Genomic DNA, 21,756 nt, shown 5'->3' with positions numbered 1-21,756 from the left:
TACTCATTTGGTCTGATGCGCGCTTACTGCTTGTATTTGCGCGCACTTGCTTATATGCTTGTTTGAAGCGGTTCGAACACGCGCGTGACTCGCACATTTGAACGTCGCTGCTGCCGACTATCAGCTGCTCTTGCTGATTGCTTACCAACCAAATTCATCATCATCAACAGCCACAGTGTGCGCTTCTCCGCGCTGTTGTCCATCTTCGCTACTTACGCTGTGCCGTGCAGTGTTATTTGCCGTGGCCGCCGCTATCGCTGCTGCTAACGCTGCTGTTGTGTCTCATCCGACGCGCGCGTTCGACGTTTGGCTTTTGTGGAATTAGTATATGGCTGTCGCTTTTCTACAAGCCGCCGCGCTACGGAGGCTATATAAATAAGCGTAGAGACGCGGAGACTTCGAGTCTCTTTGAATTAAATGAAGCGGTGGTGTCAACAACATCCAACAGCCCACAGCGCTGGTCGTCGCAACTAGCCAACTAGCAATTTTTTCAGTTTTTGCTTATTTAAAAGTACACACAAATATATGATTTCTGCTTAACGAAAAAATATTTCAAAAACAGCAGCTAATTAAAAACTAACCTACGAAACTAGCAAGTAAACGAGAGTTTTGCGAAATTTTTCAAATTTCAAAACCGTTTTTTGTTTTCTTTTACAAAAGTAAGCAAACAGTGACTGCGTTAGTGCAAATGCTTTTTAGGCAGTTAAATAATTTTGATAAATTATTGCAAATAATTTTTATGCAAAACAAAAATTTTTGCAAAGCAAATCTCAAAAGTGTTGTGTAAATCAAGTGCTGACCAGTGTTCACGAAAAACTGCCGAAGGATTATAACCTAAAAGCAGCAACCACTGGAAATGGATTAATTGTTAAACTGAGTGAGAAGTTCAACGTCATTTTATAAGCAAACGTAAAATAATTATTTGGAACTTTTAGCACGAAAACAGCGTATTTTTAGACAATCCTTGCGGTGCTTTGGCCCAAGTGAAATATACAATAGTGTAATCTGCCTGAAAAGTGTCAAAAATAAATTGCGTTGGAAAATAAAAAAAAATAATAAACTAAGAAACTTTCTAATTTAAATTGTGTGTTAATTTTTATGAAAAAGCACACAGGCGCCTTGAGTACGAGGAAATTCAAATTAGCAAGTGAAAAAGGTGAGTTGGAGCAGCTCTAGCTGGCATATAACTTTAAATATTATGGATAAATTGAGTAAATTTTACGGTGAATAAGAACCTAAAAACCGTTGAGGTGAGAACTGAAAATTTTTAGAAGAGAAAAATAAAAAAAAAATATTGTGAAATATTTCGAAAGAAATAAAATATCTTTGAAACATTAACACATTTTTATTCGCCAACATTTTTTCTGTTTAGAGCAGTGCTACCGAAATTTAAAATGTGTCTAAAAATTATATGGAATATTTTTTTATGATAAAAATATTAAAAATTTAAATAAAAATGTTTAAATTAATTATAATGCTTGAAAATGCTTAAAAATGTTTGTGAAAACTTTGCTAATTTATATAAGGAGAAACGAAAAAGTTAAAAATAAAAATTAAAAAAAAAAAATTTTAATTAAAAAATGAATTATTTTAATCACAATACATATTTTTTAAATGCAATATTATATAAATTATACATACATATATTTTTTTAATATTTATTCATTATTATATTTAAATTTTTTTTACTAATGAGCAACTTAAAAAGATTGCCTTTACACGAAAAATTCTTAAAAATAAATTTATCAACATTAAATGTTGTAAATATTAAAAATTTATTGAAGTACGGTTTTGGAGTGCATTAAATTGAAAAGCAATGAAAATTGGTGAAAGTTATTAAAAATCTATTATTGTATGAAAATTTTATTAGTTTTTAACTCAAAAATATCAAAGAAGTGAAAATGCGGTGAAAATAATAATTTTTATAAGAAACGAGTTTTTTCAATTTTAAGAAATATAATAAAATTTAAAAAATATCCTCGTATATACTATACACAATATAATAATAATATGATAAATTATAATATAAAAAAGTTCCCTATATTATTATATAATAAAATAAAATATAACAATACTAATATAATAAACCATAATACAATAGAAAATAATATAAATTCAATATAAAATAAAAACTAACTAAATTTTCTGGCAAATTTTTTCGCATTTCACTTTTTTGTGATTTTTTAAGTTTTTCGAAAATATGACAATCCATCTTTATATTGATTAAAATCGAAAAGCATATTCAGCGCATAAGGATTTGCGTTACAAAAAACGAAATATAATTAAAAGTGTAATTTTAATTAATTAAAATTACATTAATTGTAATTAATATAATAAATTATAATATAAATTTTAATTACAATTTTTTATATATATTTATTAATATTTAATTAAATTTCATTGAAAATAATTTCAATATAATGTACTTTATTTAAGGAACAAAATTATAATTTTTTATTTTAAATAATATTCTTTTATATGTAATTAAAAATATAATTTTTTTCTTACATAAAATACATTGTATTGAAGCTGTTTTTTAAGAAATTAAATTAAAAATTAAATGTTTTTTACAATAGATCTCCACTACAGGTGTTAATACATTTAAAAAGTGTGTTTAAGTTTTAAACAAAAAATCATACGCTCTTTTTTGATTTTAACAAATAAATTGTTTTCTAACAATTTTTTATTGTTTTAGGGAGTAGTTCTACTGAATATATTTTTTTAGTTTGTTTCTACTTTGCTTACTTTTAAAGTTGGTAATAAAGTTTTTAAAGAATACAATTTTTGGTTTTAATTAAAACATATTTTTTAATTAAAATAACGTTTTTTTTAATTTTTAGGTTTTATTTTTATATTTTTTATTATGGAAAAAATTGTTTTATTTGAAAAAAATGTTTTCATTAAAACCAAAAGTTTTATCCTTTAAAAGCTTTAATACTCGCTTTTAATTTTTTTAGAATGTTGAACTCTATTAAAATTTTTAAATTAAGTATTTTTTCATAAAAAATCCCTAGTACTCTTCAAACTACTTTAAATTTTTCTTTTCATAAATAAATAGTTTTGAGCTGTCATAATTTGTTTTAAGTCAATAGCCTATGCTTTTCTGTCAAATTTATTGAAAAAATATATTTTTTTCATTCTTAAAGTCTTAAAAATTTGATGATATAAATAAATAGAAGCACAGATCAATTTTAATAAAATAATATAAATCAAAATTATAACTGTTGTTGAAAATATTGAAAATCGATTTGACAGCTCTGAAACTGTATTTCACGTGTATCCTAAGTGAAGTTGATGGAAATTTAACTTTTTTTCAATAAATTATTTTATTACTATTTTTATTTTTACGTTTATTTTTGTCTTTGAAAAATATCAATATAATAGAATTAAACAAATTTTTTGGATTATATGTAGTGCTTTCAAAAATCTTTAAAGCATTCAAAGTAATTCGAACCGGACAATGACAAAAATATTTTCAAAACTACCATATAGCAAAAAAGGTTATGCCCGAAAAGATTTCGTTCATTTTTTATGTATGTATATTTTAAAATTTTAATTAAAAAAAATAAATTTAAATTAAATTATAATTAAAATTATTATTGAATTAAAATTTTAATTTACAAAAATTAATTGGTAATTAATTTTTTTTGTTTGAAATTTTAGTTTAATTTAATTATAAATTAGTTTTAATTTTAATTAACAAAAAATAATTTCAAATTCATTATTATTTTTAATTGAATTTTCAATTATTATTTTAATTAATTTTTTTTTTATTATTATTATTTAATTTAACAAATTAATTTCCCACACTGTATGCTTGGTAACTAAAAAAAATACAAAATAAACATTTAAGCGCTCAAAAAAATATATTTTCTAATTTTTCTTAGTTTCTAAGCAGACAGTTTTCAAATTAATTTTATTTCAATTCAATTGTGTATGAAGGTAACTGTTATCTCTTGGCTTAATTTTATACTTGTTTGCTATTTTTTCATAACCAGTTTTTCACTCCTTCAAAATAATATAATAAAACTGGACAGAGCTTATTTTCAGTACTTTCAGTTTACTTTCTAAATATAAATGATACATATCTCAAATATATATTTTGAAAGGTTTTTTGCAATGTTAAATATTCATGCAATTATTTCTGCAAATAATACTTCGATTTCTAATGAATTTTTACCGAATTCCTCAAATTTTTGAGAATTAAATATCTTCTCCAACAATAATATTTATGGTTCAAAAAATTTCAAAATACTATCCAAGGTGAATTCCCCATTAACAGCACTCAACTTTCTTAATAAAACCATATCTCAATTGAAAACATTTCTCACCGACATTTCTTTCCAACAAATCCCAGTTGGCAGAATTTACGAATTTCGCAGAATACTTTTAGTCACGCATACTCGTACAGATATCTGGTGCATCCCTTTATGCATTAACAGAACCGGAAAAAACCGCAAAATCAAAAGGAAAACCTCACGCACACACAGCCAAGCGAGATAACGCTGTTATGCCGTGCAATAAAATCAAAGAGAAGAAATGTGTAATAATAATTTGTAAAAGCAAGAAAAAAGTACCAGCTCGTGCAAAACAAACACATATTTCGTAATTTGCCAGCGACACCACATTATTATTTCATTCATTCATAAAAATGCTGTGGCAGTCAGCCGCAACCAGCGCGCCAGCCAACACACCCGCAACTATAAGCCTCACACACTTATACACATGTGCACGCTCCATATTATAGGCTTATACAAAGAGCCAGGCAACTTAGCGGCAATTCATTCAGCTAAGCGATTGAGGCAGCGGCACCGCACAGTTAGCGCGGCTGGCAGCACTTAGCGCGCTACTCGAACGTAAACGGAATGCACACGAGTTTGCGATGAAATTGGCGTTTAAATAAAATGCTGAACAAAATGCTTTTAAAAAGATTTTCAAAACAAGACAACTCAAAAGTAAAATAATAAATAAATAAAATCGCGTAAACAGTAAAGTTGCACGGAATGCGCTCGCAGCTGTGGTGGTGCCTCAGGCGTAACGCCATGCCCTGCAAGGAATTCAAATAGTTGAATTGAAGAATTTTGCTGTGCAGCATGCATTTTGCAACTGCTTACTTACCGACTAGTGACGGAAGTGGTTACTCTCAAACTAGTTGGTCACTAGTTGGGTAAAAAATTTATAATTTTTGTATACTTTTTTGAATACTTTTCATTTTAATTGGCAATAAATTGACAATTTTTTTCTTCAACTAGTTACGCAAGCAGTTGTTATAATACCACTTAGCTCAATTTTGTTATTTTAAAGTGTACTTTCAGCTCGCAACTCCCCTGGACTAAATTGCAATTGTTGGCAATTTATTAGCGCCAATTTCAGAGAGCACCCTTCGAGTAGTGTCTAGCGTCTAAGCCCCGTTAATGCGCACCAAATTTACACTGTACTAATTGCATTGATACGCTACAAATATTTAAAATAAAACAGTTGCAGATATATTGCCCGCGCACTGAAGCGACTAATGTGGGTGAGTGGCTGAGGGCGTACGGTGCGCGCCGACTTAAGCTAACTGGCAGGCATGTAAGCGCCTGGGTGCACGCTGCTGACTAGGGTAGTGAGTGAGTAAGCCATTGAGCTGGGCATTAAAGGCGCGCAATGTGCGCCACCCAAGTGGGGTAAGGTTTCTATTTTCTCCTTTCGCGCGCAAGCTGCATTTTGTTAGTAACGAATCGCGCGCGTTGCCCTTTTACAACGCCACTGTCTACGCTCGGAGCCAGTAGTGCCCCAGTCGTTGTCCTGTTGCAGGGATTCCGTTATGCTTAAGTTTGGGGTTGCCTGCTTCGTTTTTTTTTGTTTATTTGGCTTGCGGCCGCTGTCACTGCCACGGCCATGGCCGTTGGCGCCTCACACTGATGCAGGGTTTATATGTGCGTGTGTGTATGTGCGGCAGTAATCTGGCTGCGTTGGTTTATGGCGTTGAACGCTATACTGCTAACAGCAGCAGGGCTCTTCTTTACAGCTGCCTGATGCGCGGTTTTCACGTTTTCTCGACTTACACACGTTCGCCTGCCCTTTTCGTGCATGCCCCTCACCTGCGCCGCTCTTGCGCACTGCATTTTGCTCTGCCCAACAGCTAGGCGCACTCATAGCGCTTTGTTATTTTCTTGCTGCGGCTGCTGCGGCACTTGTGTGCACTTGCCGCGCCGCGCTTCGAGTTCATGGCCGCATTCGCCGTCGCCGTGTAACCATGTGGCACGTTGAATTCTGTGCTACAACCAACATTTCTATGCCAGTTGCAAGTTTGCTGCTGTTGCTGTTGTTGTTGTTGTTGTTGTTATAACTGGCTGCCTTGCTTGTTTTGGCACTTAATTTATGAATAGCATTTCTCTTTGGCGTTGCTCTTTGAAATTCAAGTGTGAGTGTGTGTTTGTGTATGTGAGTGCGTGCGTGTTTGTTTATGGCCCGCAATCGAGTGTTTGTAAGTGTGTTCGTGTTAATTAGAATTTATGGGTGAAGGTTGCTCTTGGCTCTGCGCTTGCGGTGGAAAAGCGGTCGCGTGAAAATTTACCTTCCAGCTTTCTTGCAATTGTAAAAATTTAATTCTTGCATATTTATTGCGAAAATTTATGAAAGTTGCCAACTGTTACATTTCGCACATCCCAATGAGGCTTATAAATTTGACTTAAGTGCTTGCCTTAGACACTTACAGTCAATATGCCGTAATATATGCGAATATTCACATTTGCAACTACTGACCGCCAGCTAGCCGACACTCGCATATGTGTTGCAAGCACCTAGTTCACTGCTTTCGACATGTTTTTCTGCATTAGAAATTCAAAATAAACCAAAAGGTGTCAACAAAATTCATCTAAAAATTCTATGCGACACAGTCTTTGCCACAAGCCGCCGCGGCACAACATTCATTCCTTCCACACACATGTGCTAGCTTTTTTGATTTTTACCCTCCACTTGCTCTTTATTTCTAGTGCCCGTGTTCGGTCGGTCGTGTCGGTATTGCCGTTCATTTACAACAAAAGTCAACTCTTTCATATTTTATGACATTTTCATTTTACTGCCACATGTGCCACACACATACACAGCTACACACACTGCTCACAGTGTACTATGGTTAATAAAGCACACAGCAAGCGGAGACATCCGCTCAGACAGCTTTCCGCCGCCCTTTCGCTTGTCCACTTGCCATGCACTCCAATACCATTCGGTCCATTCTGTTGCAGAGTTTACAAAACCTCAACGAGTCTGGCGAAGTTTGTTTAGAAAAAAGTTAGAAAAAAGCTTGCAAAACAAATAAAAAAGGAAATGTAAGCTAAAGATTTATTTATGCTCAAAAAAATGTGATATTTTTGGCACAACCCAAAAAATACGCTAAAAATTAAGCAGTAGCACAGGTTAACAAGACTTTTCGGAAAGCCTCCTGTACTCACACGAATGCATGGAATTTACTTAAGTGACTAATAAGCCAAAAGAAGAATTGCATGGGAAACGAACTCAAATAACACTCAATTTATTTGACATGAAAATGTTAAAATTTTTTTGAATTAGACAAAGTATTTTAAATTAATTTTAATTCAAGCACTTGAGTTTCATTTTTCATTACAATCAATATTTTTTGAGCAAGAATTTTATTGAGTGAGTATTTTAACTTATTTTGATTTTTCTGCAACTTGAGCGAAATTTTATTATTATACTCAATATTTTTGAGCAAGAATTTTATCGAGTGAGTATTTTAACTTATTTTGATTTTTCTGCAACTTAAGCGAAATTTTATTATTATACTCAATATTTTTGAGCGAAAATTTTATTGAGTGAGTAATTGAATTGTATCTTCAGAAACTTGTGCTACATTTTGCTATTGTACTTTAAATTTTGAGCGAAAATTTATTTGAGTGAGTTAGACTCGTTTAAACTAATATATGATATTTCAATATTTGCGTATAAATTTTGTTTGTAAATTTAAAGTGCGAGTAATTTTTGTTAAAAATCAGATACTCAATTGTGAGAATTGATTCCACTAAGTATCCATATGGCATAATTTTTTTTATAGAAAATACACTCAAACACTAAAACTCAAGTTGCATAAATTTTCGATGCACGTATGGTCAAACGTTTAAAAATCATTTTTTATAAATGTGTGCATTGTAATAGAAATGAGTAAAAAAAAACTCAAAATTATGAAATCACTCAAGATAAAAAAAATCACTCAGTTATATTTTTAAATACGTGAATGTATTAAAAATGTCTAAAAAAATGTCAAAATAATATAATTACTCAATTTAATATAAAATCATAAACACTCAATACTTTTTATATATACATACATACATGAATTGTATTAAAAATTAGTAAAAACAACTCAAAATTATAAAATCACTCAATTTAAACTAAAATCACAGAACCACTCAATTATTTTTATAAATACTTGAATGCACTAAAAATGAGTAAAGAATCTCAAAATCACGAAACCACTCAAATTAATTAAAATTTTTAAATTGATTTTGTGTTGAGTTTACTCACCCATTCTTGAGCAAAAATCACGCTCAAATTTCTTACTTAAAAATTTCCTAACGCCCACTCAAGAGCCGTCAACTTACAACCACATCAATAAATTCACAGAAGCATTACAGTTTTAAATCAGTCTGACGTTGTTCTGCAACGCAGAGTATAAAGTCACAAAGGACCGTTAGCACACGCACACACACTCACATGTCGGAATGTATAATGAATCTCGAATGCAAACGACCAAAAATAAAAATCGAAGAGCAATGTGTCGTGTGTAACGGGACCACCAGCCAAAATCTAACAAGCAGTCAATGAAAAACGAGGGAGTGAGCGTTTAGGAAGGGCATAACTAAAGTCAGCATCCTCACATACACATATTATACATATATACATACATATATTTATGTAGTTGGTCTTTCATGTGTGGAAGCGCAGGGAGGGCGATAGTTCACAAGCAATAACGGCAATAGCAGCAGGTGTTTGAGTTTATTCAGCACACATTCTGCACACATTGTTTGCGCTCAAAGGCGTTTTATGCGCTCACTCACATGTCTACGAGCATGCATGTGTTTGTTTGATAAACAAAACTAAAAACAGCAACAAAAAGTGGCAATGTTGCCAACTCGCATATTTATCATAAGCCATGAGTAGCTGCGGGGAGATGTATTGGCATTCGCTGCAAGGGCTTATACATGGCAGCGAAGTTGGCAACAAATATGTGATTTATATGCGGCAAGCCCACACACACACACACACACACACAGACACCAAAAAGCGCTTAACTGCATGCAGAATTTCGTAGTAATATTTTTTATGACTATAACTTTGCTGCTTTGTCGTCTGCGCACTTTTTCGAGATTTATTGATGGGCAAGCCGAAAGTGCAAAACACAAAAAGACAACAAAATAACTAATAAAAAATAGCGCAAAATGAATATACGTAAGCACAAAAGCCTCAAAGCTGCAGGCTAAATGAAAAAAGCGCACAATACTTTTTCCACAACTTGCAATATTGAATGACACAGCTGTGCCACAACCGGTGAACTATGCAAAAATGGCCAAAATGCCAAAAAATCGAACGAGAAAGATAAAGCAAAAAACTCGCAAAAAGCTGGAACCGCAAAAACACACCCATGCATGTACGCATGTGTGTGCGTGGAACAGGATTTATATGCCATTTGTCTAGTTGGCAGAGGAAGGAACTGCGCGCCAGCGTGTTCCCGCCACCACCGGCAGGCTTGTCATGAAAATTCAGATTTTAAGCAAATGCGCTGTCATGCTGACACTTCTGGCAATGTCAATGTCTGTCTGTCTGCAATATAAAATTTGACGGATGCTGATTGAGTGCTGGCTTTTTTGGCGAGTTTCTGCAGCAGGGATTCTTCTTGTAATAGCTTGGGAGTTGTTAGGCAAGTAGATTACCGCAAGCATGTACGCTGTCAGTGTGATATACTAATTTAAACGTCAATTCATGTTACAAATTTTGTGATATGAGAAGAGAAAATTACTCCGAATATGAGAAGATTTAGAAAAAAATAAAAATTTAAATTGCTTTTAAAAAATAAAAAAATAATAGTAAAAAAGAATAAAAAATAATAAAAATAAAGTAAAATAAAAAAACATAAAAAATTGTTAACCTTGGCTGCACCGAAGCTACAATACCCTTCACAGTAGCAATTTTAATAACAAAAAAGGGTTTAAAATGATCTTTTTCTTTATTTTAATCGATCAGTTTGTATGGCAGCTATATGCTACAGTGTTACGATCTGAACAATTTCTTCGGAGATTATTGCAATGCCTTCAATAATAATCTATGCCGAATTTCCTGACAACACCTTCTCAAATAAAAAAGTTTTCCATATAAAAACTTGATTTCGATTGTTCAGTTTTTGGCAGCAAAAAGTGGTCCGATCTGAATAACTCAAATTTTGCTTTGGGCAAAAATGACATCTCTAAAAAGAAAAAGTTTTCCATACAACAGACTTTACTTCGATTGTTTAGTTTGTATGGCAGCTATATTTTATAATGACTTGATCTGAATAATTTCTTAGAAGATTGTGCCGCCGACTTAGGTTATAGTCTGTGCCAAATTTGGTGAAGATATCTCGCTAAATAAAAAAAGTTTTCCATACACATACTTGAATTCCATTGTTCAGTTTATATGGCAGCTACATACATACATGCTACAGTCGTCCGATATTAAAGGTTCCGACAAATCAGCAGATTCTTAGGGAAAGAAGTTCGTGTACAAAATTTCAGACAGATATCGCAAAAGCTGAGGGACTAGTTTGCGACTCAGCTCATCACGCTCATCATAGAGTCCTCGAGTTTTCCTTTTCACAAAATCCATAATATCTCATGCTAGAGAAATACATATGTACTATATGTATCCCTGAAGCAGTAACATCACTTATGTGAGATATATGCCACATATAGTTTGAACATATGTATATACTAGATATACATCTTTTTATCTGCCTACAATAATTTTCCGAAATTTGTCTCAACCGTTTCCATTATTTTTGCCCAACTGCCACAACATAACTTTCACTTAAACACTTATACACACAAACATAAGCAAAAAAGTTTGTATGTGTAGAGTCAGTCAACCTTTGTTTCAATGCGCGTCAAAACAGAATATAAAAAATCACTTAAAACAGAAAATTCAGCCCGTTTACGGAAGCGAAACAACGAGCCTTAAACCTAATATACTTATTTCGAAGGGTGTTGTTGTTGTGGTTGTGCGCGAAGTACTTGTGAGATACCGCACAATTTACTTGTATTTTCGTCTAGTCGCTGTCTGCTCCAGAAAATGCTGGGCGGATGGGCGTCAAGGCACAGACCGCCATACTAGTTTACAAACATACATACAGGCTGAAAGGGAACAATGCCAGTGAACAAACACAAATACACAACAGTGCGTTGTAGGTTGCCAAAAAATATATAAACTTTAGCAGACAAAACGCCCAGCTTCCGCTTAAAAATTTTCGGTTTCTTGCGATACACAGTTTCTGGCAAGCAAACACGTATATACTCATATATATATAAATGCGTATGTGTGTTTGTAGACTTATATATTTATAGCATTTATTTGCTCATGCATCAGACAGGACATGCACAGCCGTTTCAATGCCACAGGCGACATGCGTAAGGCACGTTCTGTTTGCCGTCGCCGCAATGCAGTGTTGCCACAGTGTGATGAAGGCATATAAATAAAATGAAAGGAAGTAAAAAATTTAAATAACATGAAGAAGACATTCGCAGCCTCAGCTGGCACTTGTTGTGCCGTCTGAATATATATGTACATATGTGCAAGTGCATATGTATGTATTGTAGTATGCTTCCTATATATAGACGTACAACGCACATAAAATATGAAATATATTTGTGTAAACTTTGCATTTTTGGCAACGTTTCCGCTTTTACTTTACTCATTGTTACTATTTTCCGATTTTTTGAAATTTTTTTTGAATTTTTTATATTTTTATTTTTTTTCGATTTTTTTTGGCGCTTACCCATTGTAGTAAAAGTCTATGCGTAAAAGTGAAAAGCCACCGGCGACAAGTTGTATAAAGTTGTCTCTGCCATCAGTGCAGAGAATGGTTGGATTGCCGAAAATTGAAGGTTCCATTTAAGTTGTGGACTGGCGTAGATTTTCACTGCTGTTGGTTGAAATTTTTTAGTTAGTAAAAAAGAACGGTTCATGTAGACTTTTACACTTGTTTCTGAATAAATGTATTTATGTATATACATATGTACAAGTATATGGGCTTTAGGGCACTATATAAAAAACCTGGCAGCCAATATGATTTTAAGGGTGCGGAAATGCCTTTATTACTAACCGGAACTTGCAATTAAGCTGCCATACCAATTGAAAAGCAAGAGAAATTTTGAAAGTGTAAGCATTAGGGTGGGTAAGGAAAAAATCGAAATTTTTTTGCTCGATATTCTGAAAAAATTGTTAGTAGACAGCACTAAGAAAGACTCCCAAAGTATGAAGTCTTAATTGTAACGGTTAGGTCCTCTCAAGGCAAAAAATATAAATTGCAAAACTCGCAGTTTTGTAGGTAATTTACTGTTATAAAAAATTGCCTATAAGAGAAGATAGTAATATTTTACCAGAAAGTAACACTTAACCACAGACCTAAACATAAAAAAATTAAATTTTTCTTTTTTATAAAAATTTTGTATAAGGAGGTACATATATATGTATATATGAAAATATATTTATAAGAAAAATTAAAAAAAATTTAAAATTTTGAATATAAAAATTTTATAAGAAATCTTTAAAAATACCAACAAGTTTACTTTTTAAATATTAATAAAATAATAATTAAAAAATAAATAAAAATTTATTAATTTTTTTAAAATTTTTTTAATAAATAAATATTTTTATTATTAATTAATTTTCTTAAAAAATTATTGAGACTTATAATTTAATAAAATAATTTTTATTAAAAAAATTTGGTTTATACACAAGATAAATAATAATAATTAATTATTTCGTTAAGAATTGAAAGGAGTCTAGAATCTGTTTTCCCTGTAAGCTTTTCATCATGAGATGGTAATTAAAAAAAATGTTTTGAACATATTTTTTCAATCCAATCCTTTTCGCTTTCTCTACAAAAACTATACTACTATAAGGCCCATATAGTTCCCACCATACAAAGACAACATAAGACCCAAAAACTAAAATTACAATAACCATCAAAAGCAAAACAACATAACAGCAAAAGTTACTCATACGCTCAGTCACACGAAAAGCTGCGCTACGTGGTGGCTAAACAGCAACTCTTTTGAAGTCACACGCGCCACAGCTTTTTCAAAATCTAAATTATAAACGCCAGCAGGTTGACTTTATTAAATGCCATAGATAAAAACCTTCTTGTTAAAACCTCAATAATGGGAGAAAACAACAACAAAAGCATGACTGACAGAATACCTAACATTACTCAGTAAATTTGCTCACTACATGATGTTTTTTTTTTTCATTTACAAATTTAAATATTTCCATTGAATGTATTGCGGCACATCACAGTAGTTAGTTGGAGTAAATAATTAAAGCATTTTTTTCGAAGTGCGCTCAGCTGCGCCCACAGTTTGCGCCTCTGTTGTGGTGGACATTGAAATTTCAAATAGGCGCAGCTGCGCGCAGTAACGGTTCATCATTGAACATTTAAATCAGCAAATATTTATTTTGCGTTTTTATTGTGATGTGTGGCATTTGTGTTGTCATTGTGCTGGTGTGTCTTTTAACGACTTGACCATCGGCGCTATTGTGCTGGCGATGACTGTACGCGATTACTAAGCGGCTTATTGTGCAATTGGGCGTGCTTGCGATTTTTGGACTTTAGTAGTTATTTCATTTCTCTGCTCGCAGACAAGGTTGCATTTTTGACATTTTATTGTTGGCTGATAACTGTATTTGCCGAGGCGGCTGACAGGTTGACGCCAGCATGACGTGCGTTAGGCGTTGTAGACGCTTCCTTGACATTTTTTATTCACACAATGTGGGCAAATTCGTTTCGCTCAATATTTTTGGGGGATTTTGCCATTTTCAATTTGAATTATGTGGCCTTTGGAAGGTAATTTTTAGTTTAATATATACATATGTATATAAGATTTTCAATTTTATTAAAATCTTAATTTTATATATATGTGTTATTAACTAAATTTTTTTTTATTATTTTAATTTATATAGTTTCTTTAATTCAATATGGAATTAAATTAAATTATAATTAAATAAAAATTAAAATGAAATTAAACTTTAATTTTAAAATTAAAAAATTTAAATTTTAATTAAAATCATAATTTTAATTAATTAATTTAATTTTAATTATAATTAACTTAAATTTTTTACTAAAATTTAAATTTAAATAGTTTCTTTAATTTTTAAATTTTGGTTTAATTTAATTTTTATTTAATTCAATGTCTTTTAATTTTATTTAATTTTTATTTTAAGTTTTTTTTTAATCCAAAAAAATGTATTACAGTTTTCATGCTACTTGTTTTTAATTGAATTTTTTTTTAAATTTTTTTAACGTTAATTTTTTTCAAATTCATATTTCGCAACAATTAAGGAGAGTATTATAGTTTTGTTCACATAACGGTTGTTTGTAATAACGTTAATTTATATATCAAAGTGATCATATCGAAATTTTTGTTGAATTATAATTATTTAATTTTTACATGAAGGTTTAGTTCGAAAATAAACCATTGACGCCCACGGCGAAAACTTCATAACTAAGCCATAAATAAAGATTTTTTTAGCACAAAGGATCGCATTAGTATATTTATGTTTTTTCTCTTTTTGCACATATTTTGAAACTACATTTATCTTGAAATCTCTTTTTTCTTCTCATATACAGTTCAAAAATGGAAGAAATGATAATAACCACCGTATTATCTGCGTTAATTTTCGTTTTTTACTTAGAAAACTTAGGCTTTTTTTTGCTCACACTTAAAGTTCATTAGCAATGATTCGCACAACGTTAAGTGCAACAGGAAATTGGTGTTGCCAATTATATTTTTGAATTCCATCTGATTCGAGTATAAACATTAGGAACCAATGAATAGCGGAATAAAACTTTTTTTAAATGACGTATAATGAAATCTCGATTATCACTTTAAATTTCACACAAGATAATGCCAAAAAACGTGTATAAATTAATGATAAAGTGAAATTGGTGTTGCCAATTATATCGAATTTTTTTAAAAATTAATGACAAGATAATGCCATATATTTTTTATTGAATTATAATTATTTAAAAAGCACATTTGAAAATCGAGCACTAAAAGCCAAAAATAAGTGTGATGTTTGCTGTGCTCTGTGACATCAATTTATTGAAAATCACCCAGTAAGCCAAAACGTAATGAAATTTTATTTTTTATTGTGTTTTCATTTTTTTAAGTACCGTTCTCTGAGTTTCCGTAACACTTTACTTTAATCTACTCTAAAATAACCATAAGTATAAGCTTATTGCTCACCGGGTTGCTTTTGAGTAATTAATTGCTTTGGCAAGTCCACTTTTTCTTCTTCGTTTGCACTGCTTGCTGCGTGCGTGTGTACGTTTCAGGTCCATGTGTATACAATTACGTTAATTTATTATAATTTACTTTAAATTCAATAAATAGCTTTTACAGAATTTCGAATTGCCCGCAGACAATTTTGAAGCAACCAACTTTTTCGCATACTCAAAGTCATTGCCAATATTTGGGTAACAAATTGCTTTAAAAGAAGCAGCAGCAAACAATACGAGATAAATGGAAAAATACAAAAAAAAACATTTAAAAAACGGTGACTGCCAGCAAGCAGCTAAGTTAAAAGATGAAACAATTAATTTTGGAAATTCCAGTTTTTTTCTGTGCCACAAAGCACCATTTACAAGTGTGTTTAACTTCTGCTGCGGCTATTTACAGTTTCAAACATCTTTCTCCACTCGTTTGCATACGTTTTGCTTTGCTGGCGCTGCCTGTTTTCTTTGTCCGCATATTAGCATTTAATTTCTTCTGCTGCCAACCTGTAATTATGCCATTCTAAAATCCGCACACACACTCAAACACACATACTATTTAATTAGTTAGTCAAGCTGCTAACTTTTACATTTCTGCTGGCTGAGTTTGGCGTCTATTTTTAAAAGCTGATGCTGCTTTTACCCTTACACCGTTATTTTTCCATATTTTATTGCGACTTTTCAAATTCTGCTCATTATCTTTAGCAACTCTTTTGCCGTCCAATGACAGTTAGCTGCTCAAATTTATTGCATAATTAATATCCGCATGCTATGGAAATTGTTTTCTACTTTATTCTGTTTCTGTTGCTAAATCTGCCTGCTTTTGCTGGTGAGCGCAGAATTTCTCATCACTGAATCACTGAATCTTCTTTTAAAGCGGCGAAAAATTAAAAGATTTGTTTAACACCTGTATTTCTGTATAAATTTTGTTGTTGTTTCCCTGCGTTGACTCGCTAATTTTATATGTAAAATGTTAGTAGTTTTATTGTGTTTGCTGTTGAGGAAACAAACAACATTGTATAATCCGGCGAATGATTTCTTAATTTCGTAATAAAATAAGATTTAGCGTTAAGAATCAGTTGTTGACATGGACATTGGCGTTGTTCTTCTTCTAATTGTTATATTGTTACTAAAAATAGCAAAGACGTGATTTTGAGAAAATGTTTGTTGTATGTTTATGCTGATAATTAGCAGTATTATTGAAGCATTGTACACAATGATGTTTTTGTGGCGGAAAATAAGTGGCGAACAATATATTGTAAAGCATATAAATACAGAAAATTATAAAATATAAATCGAGTATATATATTTTTCGAATATAATACATTAATTTAAATACAAAAGTAATAAATTGAATTCAAAAAGTAGTAGTTTTCGATACAAACAAATAATAATAATCCCTAAAAATATTTAGAAAATAAATTGTATTAAAGAGACTTCAAGATTACAAAGAAAAAAATCTAAAAAATAGAAAATTAAAATAATTACATAATTCTGTAAATTATTGAATTTTTAATTAATAAGAAATGAAATATGAATCTATGGAAAGAATAATATATAGTATATAAAAAACAAGTGTCTATGGACACTCTAGAAACTGCTCTCTGACTGTAACATAAATATTATTTATAGGAGGACAAAATTTTCTGAAAATTACTTATATTATTATTACTAATTTATTTACGCAAAAAACATTGGCAATCCTATATACCAAAATATCTTCTCAATTGTCTACTCAGTCCGAATTAGCAGCTGTTGGTAAGGGTCTGAAACCTCGCTTGGTAATGAACGGCTAGGTCGTCTAGAGGTCTTTCCCGATCTTGACGCAGCTTTTGGTGTTGCTCAACGTCAGTTTACACAGCGGTATTAGCTTTGCGGGGATACCAAATTCAGACATCACGGCATGAAGAAAACTGCTTTTCGTGCTGCAGAAAGCAGTTTTAAAATTGATGAAGAGGTGGTGTGTGTATATTCTCTGATAAGGTCCAATCAGTATATTTCTGGTGGGCTTTAGTCTTTCACACAGTACGCTCGATAGAGCCTTATACGTGTTTTTGGGGAGACTTATCCCACGGTAGTTGGCGCAGATTGCGGAGTCTCCATTTTTTGTGGATTGGGCAGAACATACTCATATTCCAATAGTCGAGCATATTTTCGTCCGACCATATTCTACAAAGATACTGATACATGCTCCTTATTAGTTCTTCGCCGCCATATTTGAATAGCATGGCCGGCAATCCATCGGCCACCGCCGCTTTGTTGTTCTGCAGGCGGGTAATTGCTATTCGAACTTTTTCATGTTCGGGCAAAGGAACGTCCCTTTCATCGATTGGAGAATCGGGAATTTTTTCACAATTTTATTTTTAAACTATTATTTTTCACAGAAGCATTCCAAAAAAGAAAAACAGTTTTGCCATCTCACTAACCGAAAACATTTCAAATCAATAATAACAATTACAGTATTTCTTTTTCAAATCTCGACATATTTACACATTAATATAACTTGCTTTTACCACAAAATCTGCAAATCAATTTGTAATAATGTATTACCCTATCGTTTAAAATTTTTCGAAATGCTACACATCAAAATACGATCTCAAGTGCTTTGCGCAATATTTTCTTTGCGAAATTTCTGCAACTTTTAAAAAATTAATTTTAGACCAGAGCTTTTGAAAACTGAAAAATGTGCAAATGAAAAGCATGAATATCTCCAGCGAATCAACTCAAGTGGTTTCACCGACTTATTTTCCGGCTTTTTGCCAAAATACGCAGCAAAAAAAAACTTAATTAAAACAAATAATTCAGTCAATAACTATTCAAAATAAAACCAGAAAAACCAGCACTTGAAATAGTGACCAACTGACTCACCTAATTCACAGCTGAGCTGACGCGTCGCTGAAATGAGATGTAAACATTTTGTTTTTAGGCTTTTGAAATAATTTGATTATAACGATAGCGTTAAATTGCCGAAACCGATAAAATCAATAAACGAAACGAACAAGTTTTATTTGTAAGGCGTAAAACTACATTTTTTCGACAATGGTGAGGATAAATACACAAAACAAAAAATGAAAAAAATGTAGTTTATGCAAACGAGATATGTAGAAACGCGAAAATAAATATATTTAAAAATACTAATAGCTGTCAAAATATAACTGGATAGCGGTGGAATATATGCGGAAGCTATGCGCGCACTTGCCGAGTACTTAACGATCGATCGTTGCCCTTAAAGTGCGATTTTTATGTTTATACTCAAAGGTGTCAACGACGTTTTTTATAAAACTGAAAAGCCCATAAATATTTTAGACTATACTTACAGACAAATACCTTGCAGTTACCACTTAAAAAAATATGAATATAGTAAATAATTGTTTTATCGGCACGAAGGCAATGCAGCCGATGAGCACTTCACTCAAAAAAATCTAATGCAAAATCACATTTTATGCACAATAAATTACGAATCTATAATCAAATCAATATTTACGTATCTAAAATAGGCGTTAGTCTTACTTGTAGGCGCTTGGTTATTTAAGCTGCCGCCTCACTCACTTCATTCAAAAATCTAAATGGCTTTCGGCGCTAATTCACCGATCGTGATTACTGTTATCGCGATCGTCACAGCAGTTTCTGTTTTTTATGATTTCACATGGCAATGCTAATGCTCATTTGACGGCTGTTAACAACAGCGCGATCATTGAACACCGATCGTCATTGTCAACACTTTGTGCTGTTGAGTGGCGGCGTGATGGTCATGTGCATTATTTTTTCACATAAATGTTTAGATATATGTCGTTTTGTTTATTAGCTACTTATTTATAGTTTTATGGTACCGCTCAATAGGCTTTGACAATTAGACAAGGCGCAATTACTGATCATGTACTTCATTAGCGATCTTCATTGATGCTTTTCGAAAGGTTTTTACAGCATAATAGTTTTAAAATTATTATTTGTAGTTGCTTTGGTGGGGCCGTTTAAATGTTGGTGTACATTTTGAGTGTCTGTTATTGTATTAAGAGCTCAAATAATTTGGTTAGTAGTTCCTTTTTTCAATAAAATTTTATGTTATGCGTTTTTATGTTTTAGATATATATTTTTTTAGATCGCATAATTAATAAATTTCTTATTTTTTATTTTCAGGTTGGTCTTAATACTTTAAAATTTTATATATGTGCTTAAATTAAAAAATAAGTAAGTAAACAAAGTATACATAGAAAATAAAAAAAATTTTATTAAAAATTAAAAGAATAATTTTTTTTTAATTAAGATTTTTTTGAATTAAATTTCAATTAAAATTTTCAATCAATTTTTTTTTAATTTTTTACTTAATTATTATTTTTAATTATTTAATTAATTTGTTTTTTTATCATAATATTGGAAATCTAATTGATTTTTATTTCTTTGTACTTTTTTTATTATTTTTTATTTTATACTTAAATTTGAATAAGTTGTCTTCTTCTTATTTATTCAAACCTTGTTCGATTCGCTTTATAACTTGATATATTTGAGATTTGATAAGCGAATCGTATACTGTTAGTAATCATTTATATTTTTCCTTGTTAGAAGCTGATTTGTATCAAAAAATATTGAGAAATTTTATATGAAAAATTGAAAATGAAAAATTTTTATTTTATTTTATTTAATTCAAAAAAAAATTTTTTTAATTCAAAAAAGTATTTTTTTTTATTTATTTTAAAAATATATATAAAAAATATATTTTTCGTTTCAATTTTTTCATATAAAAATTCTTAATATTTTTTGTTAAATTCAAAATTTGAGCCGGTGATCGAGATTAAATAATTTTTTAAATATTTTTTTGTATAATATTATATGAAGTGCAATAAGCGGAGAGAATCAACGACTGCTCCAAATTTTTAATTAAAATAAACTTTGTTAAAGCATTTGAAATTTCGAAATTTAGTTCGAAAATATACTATTCACTAAAACGTCTCTCACCAACTCAAATTCCAGCACCAAGCACACAAATCCGGTGCAGTATGTCACTTAAGCATACCATACAATGTGTTTGACACACAAAACCCAACAAATGCCTGCGAGGCGCCACAGCGGCATACGCAGAGCAAAAAAAGCAAATAGACATGCAAAACTTTAAAGTAGCAAAAAGCGCAAGCGTTCAACTTTTGCCCGACGCAAAACTCAATTTCTAAAGCAAACTCGATTTTACACCGCGTATGAAGTACATATGTACGCTAAGCGCGTATGTGAGTAGCAAAATCACGGAAGCTGCTATACAACATAGCCCAGCGGCCGCGTCGCGGTATAGTTCTTGGCCTCATTGACCATTTGAGGTTGCGCGCGCTGAAGCAGACTGCGGCCGTTATGTACTTTCGGTACGACAACTGTCACATAAATCACAACTATGCAGGAAAAGCTACTAACACCGCCACCGCCGCCGCCACGGTCGCATACAACTTTTTCTTTCAGGCTCTATGCGCTTTGACACTTTCTTCCGCCGCACAGAGCTTTGCCAATAACTTGCATATATATACGAATTTTTTGTTTCCAAACAATTCTGTCGTTTCTTGGTGCGCGGTGCAATTCAGTTGGCAAAGAACAATAGCCATTGGCGCTGCACAATAGAACTTCATCAATGGCGACTTTTGTTGCAAGCAAGCAAATTGTAAGCGCGTCAGCTGAACGCGTTTCGAAGCAGTTTTTGTGCGGCGCAATTTCCCCCTCTCTCTCTGTCTCGCAGCCAATTGTGACGCGCATAATTGTGCTCTAACTACGTTGGCACAACAACTGCAAGAACAAAGGCCAAAACGAGCAAAAAAGCACACTTTATATTTGTCAGTCGGAGCCAACAAGTTGACAGGCTTTGGTCGGCGCTTTACCGCGCCGCGTACACAATATCCATATATGGTCGGGAGAAATTGCTTTTCTGCAAACAAGTGAAAATTTCGCTGCTGTGCCGATTCTAAAGCGATATGTCGATAAACCGTTGGCCAGCTGCCCCCCTCAACCGTTAACGCAACTTGTCAATGGCGAGTTCATTGCGTTCAACGGCAGCTGTCGCGCATTGAGTCACACTATTCTGCGCGTCGGTGTTCCGATTTTACGCTTTTATTGTGTCAACGCGTTAGCTCGCACCAACAGACCACGCGGCGTCGGCGTCACGGCGGCGGCGCGACGCGGCACATTAATCTCCTCCAATTCTTTGCTCGCTGCGCTTTTTGACATCGTTTTACGTCTGTGATGTTTTTCTTAACGCAGTT

The 21,756-nt window shown here is 32.2% G+C and overlaps 1 protein-coding gene across 14 annotated transcripts in view; it reads left to right on the top strand.

Moving 5' to 3' along the window:
- The first annotated feature begins 425 nt into the window (after positions 1 to 425).
- LOC126754026 (titin) overlaps positions 426 to 21,756 on the top strand; it is a 120,322-nt gene continuing 98,991 nt past the window's right edge. For all 14 annotated transcript variants that reach the window (XM_050465950.1, XM_050465926.1, XM_050465968.1 and 11 more), the window contains exon 1: positions 426 to 1,156. In XM_050465950.1, the coding sequence (XP_050321907.1) occupies positions 1,099 to 1,156 (58 nt within the window). In that variant the 5' untranslated portion in view covers positions 426 to 1,098. The remainder of the gene's footprint in view (positions 1,157 to 21,756) is intronic.

The sequence above is a fragment of the Bactrocera neohumeralis genome, chromosome 2 (genome assembly GCF_024586455.1).
Source record: "Bactrocera neohumeralis isolate Rockhampton chromosome 2, APGP_CSIRO_Bneo_wtdbg2-racon-allhic-juicebox.fasta_v2, whole genome shotgun sequence".
NCBI classification, from domain to species: domain Eukaryota; kingdom Metazoa; phylum Arthropoda; class Insecta; order Diptera; family Tephritidae; genus Bactrocera; species Bactrocera neohumeralis.
This window is presented reverse-complemented; position numbering and strand designations above follow the sequence as displayed.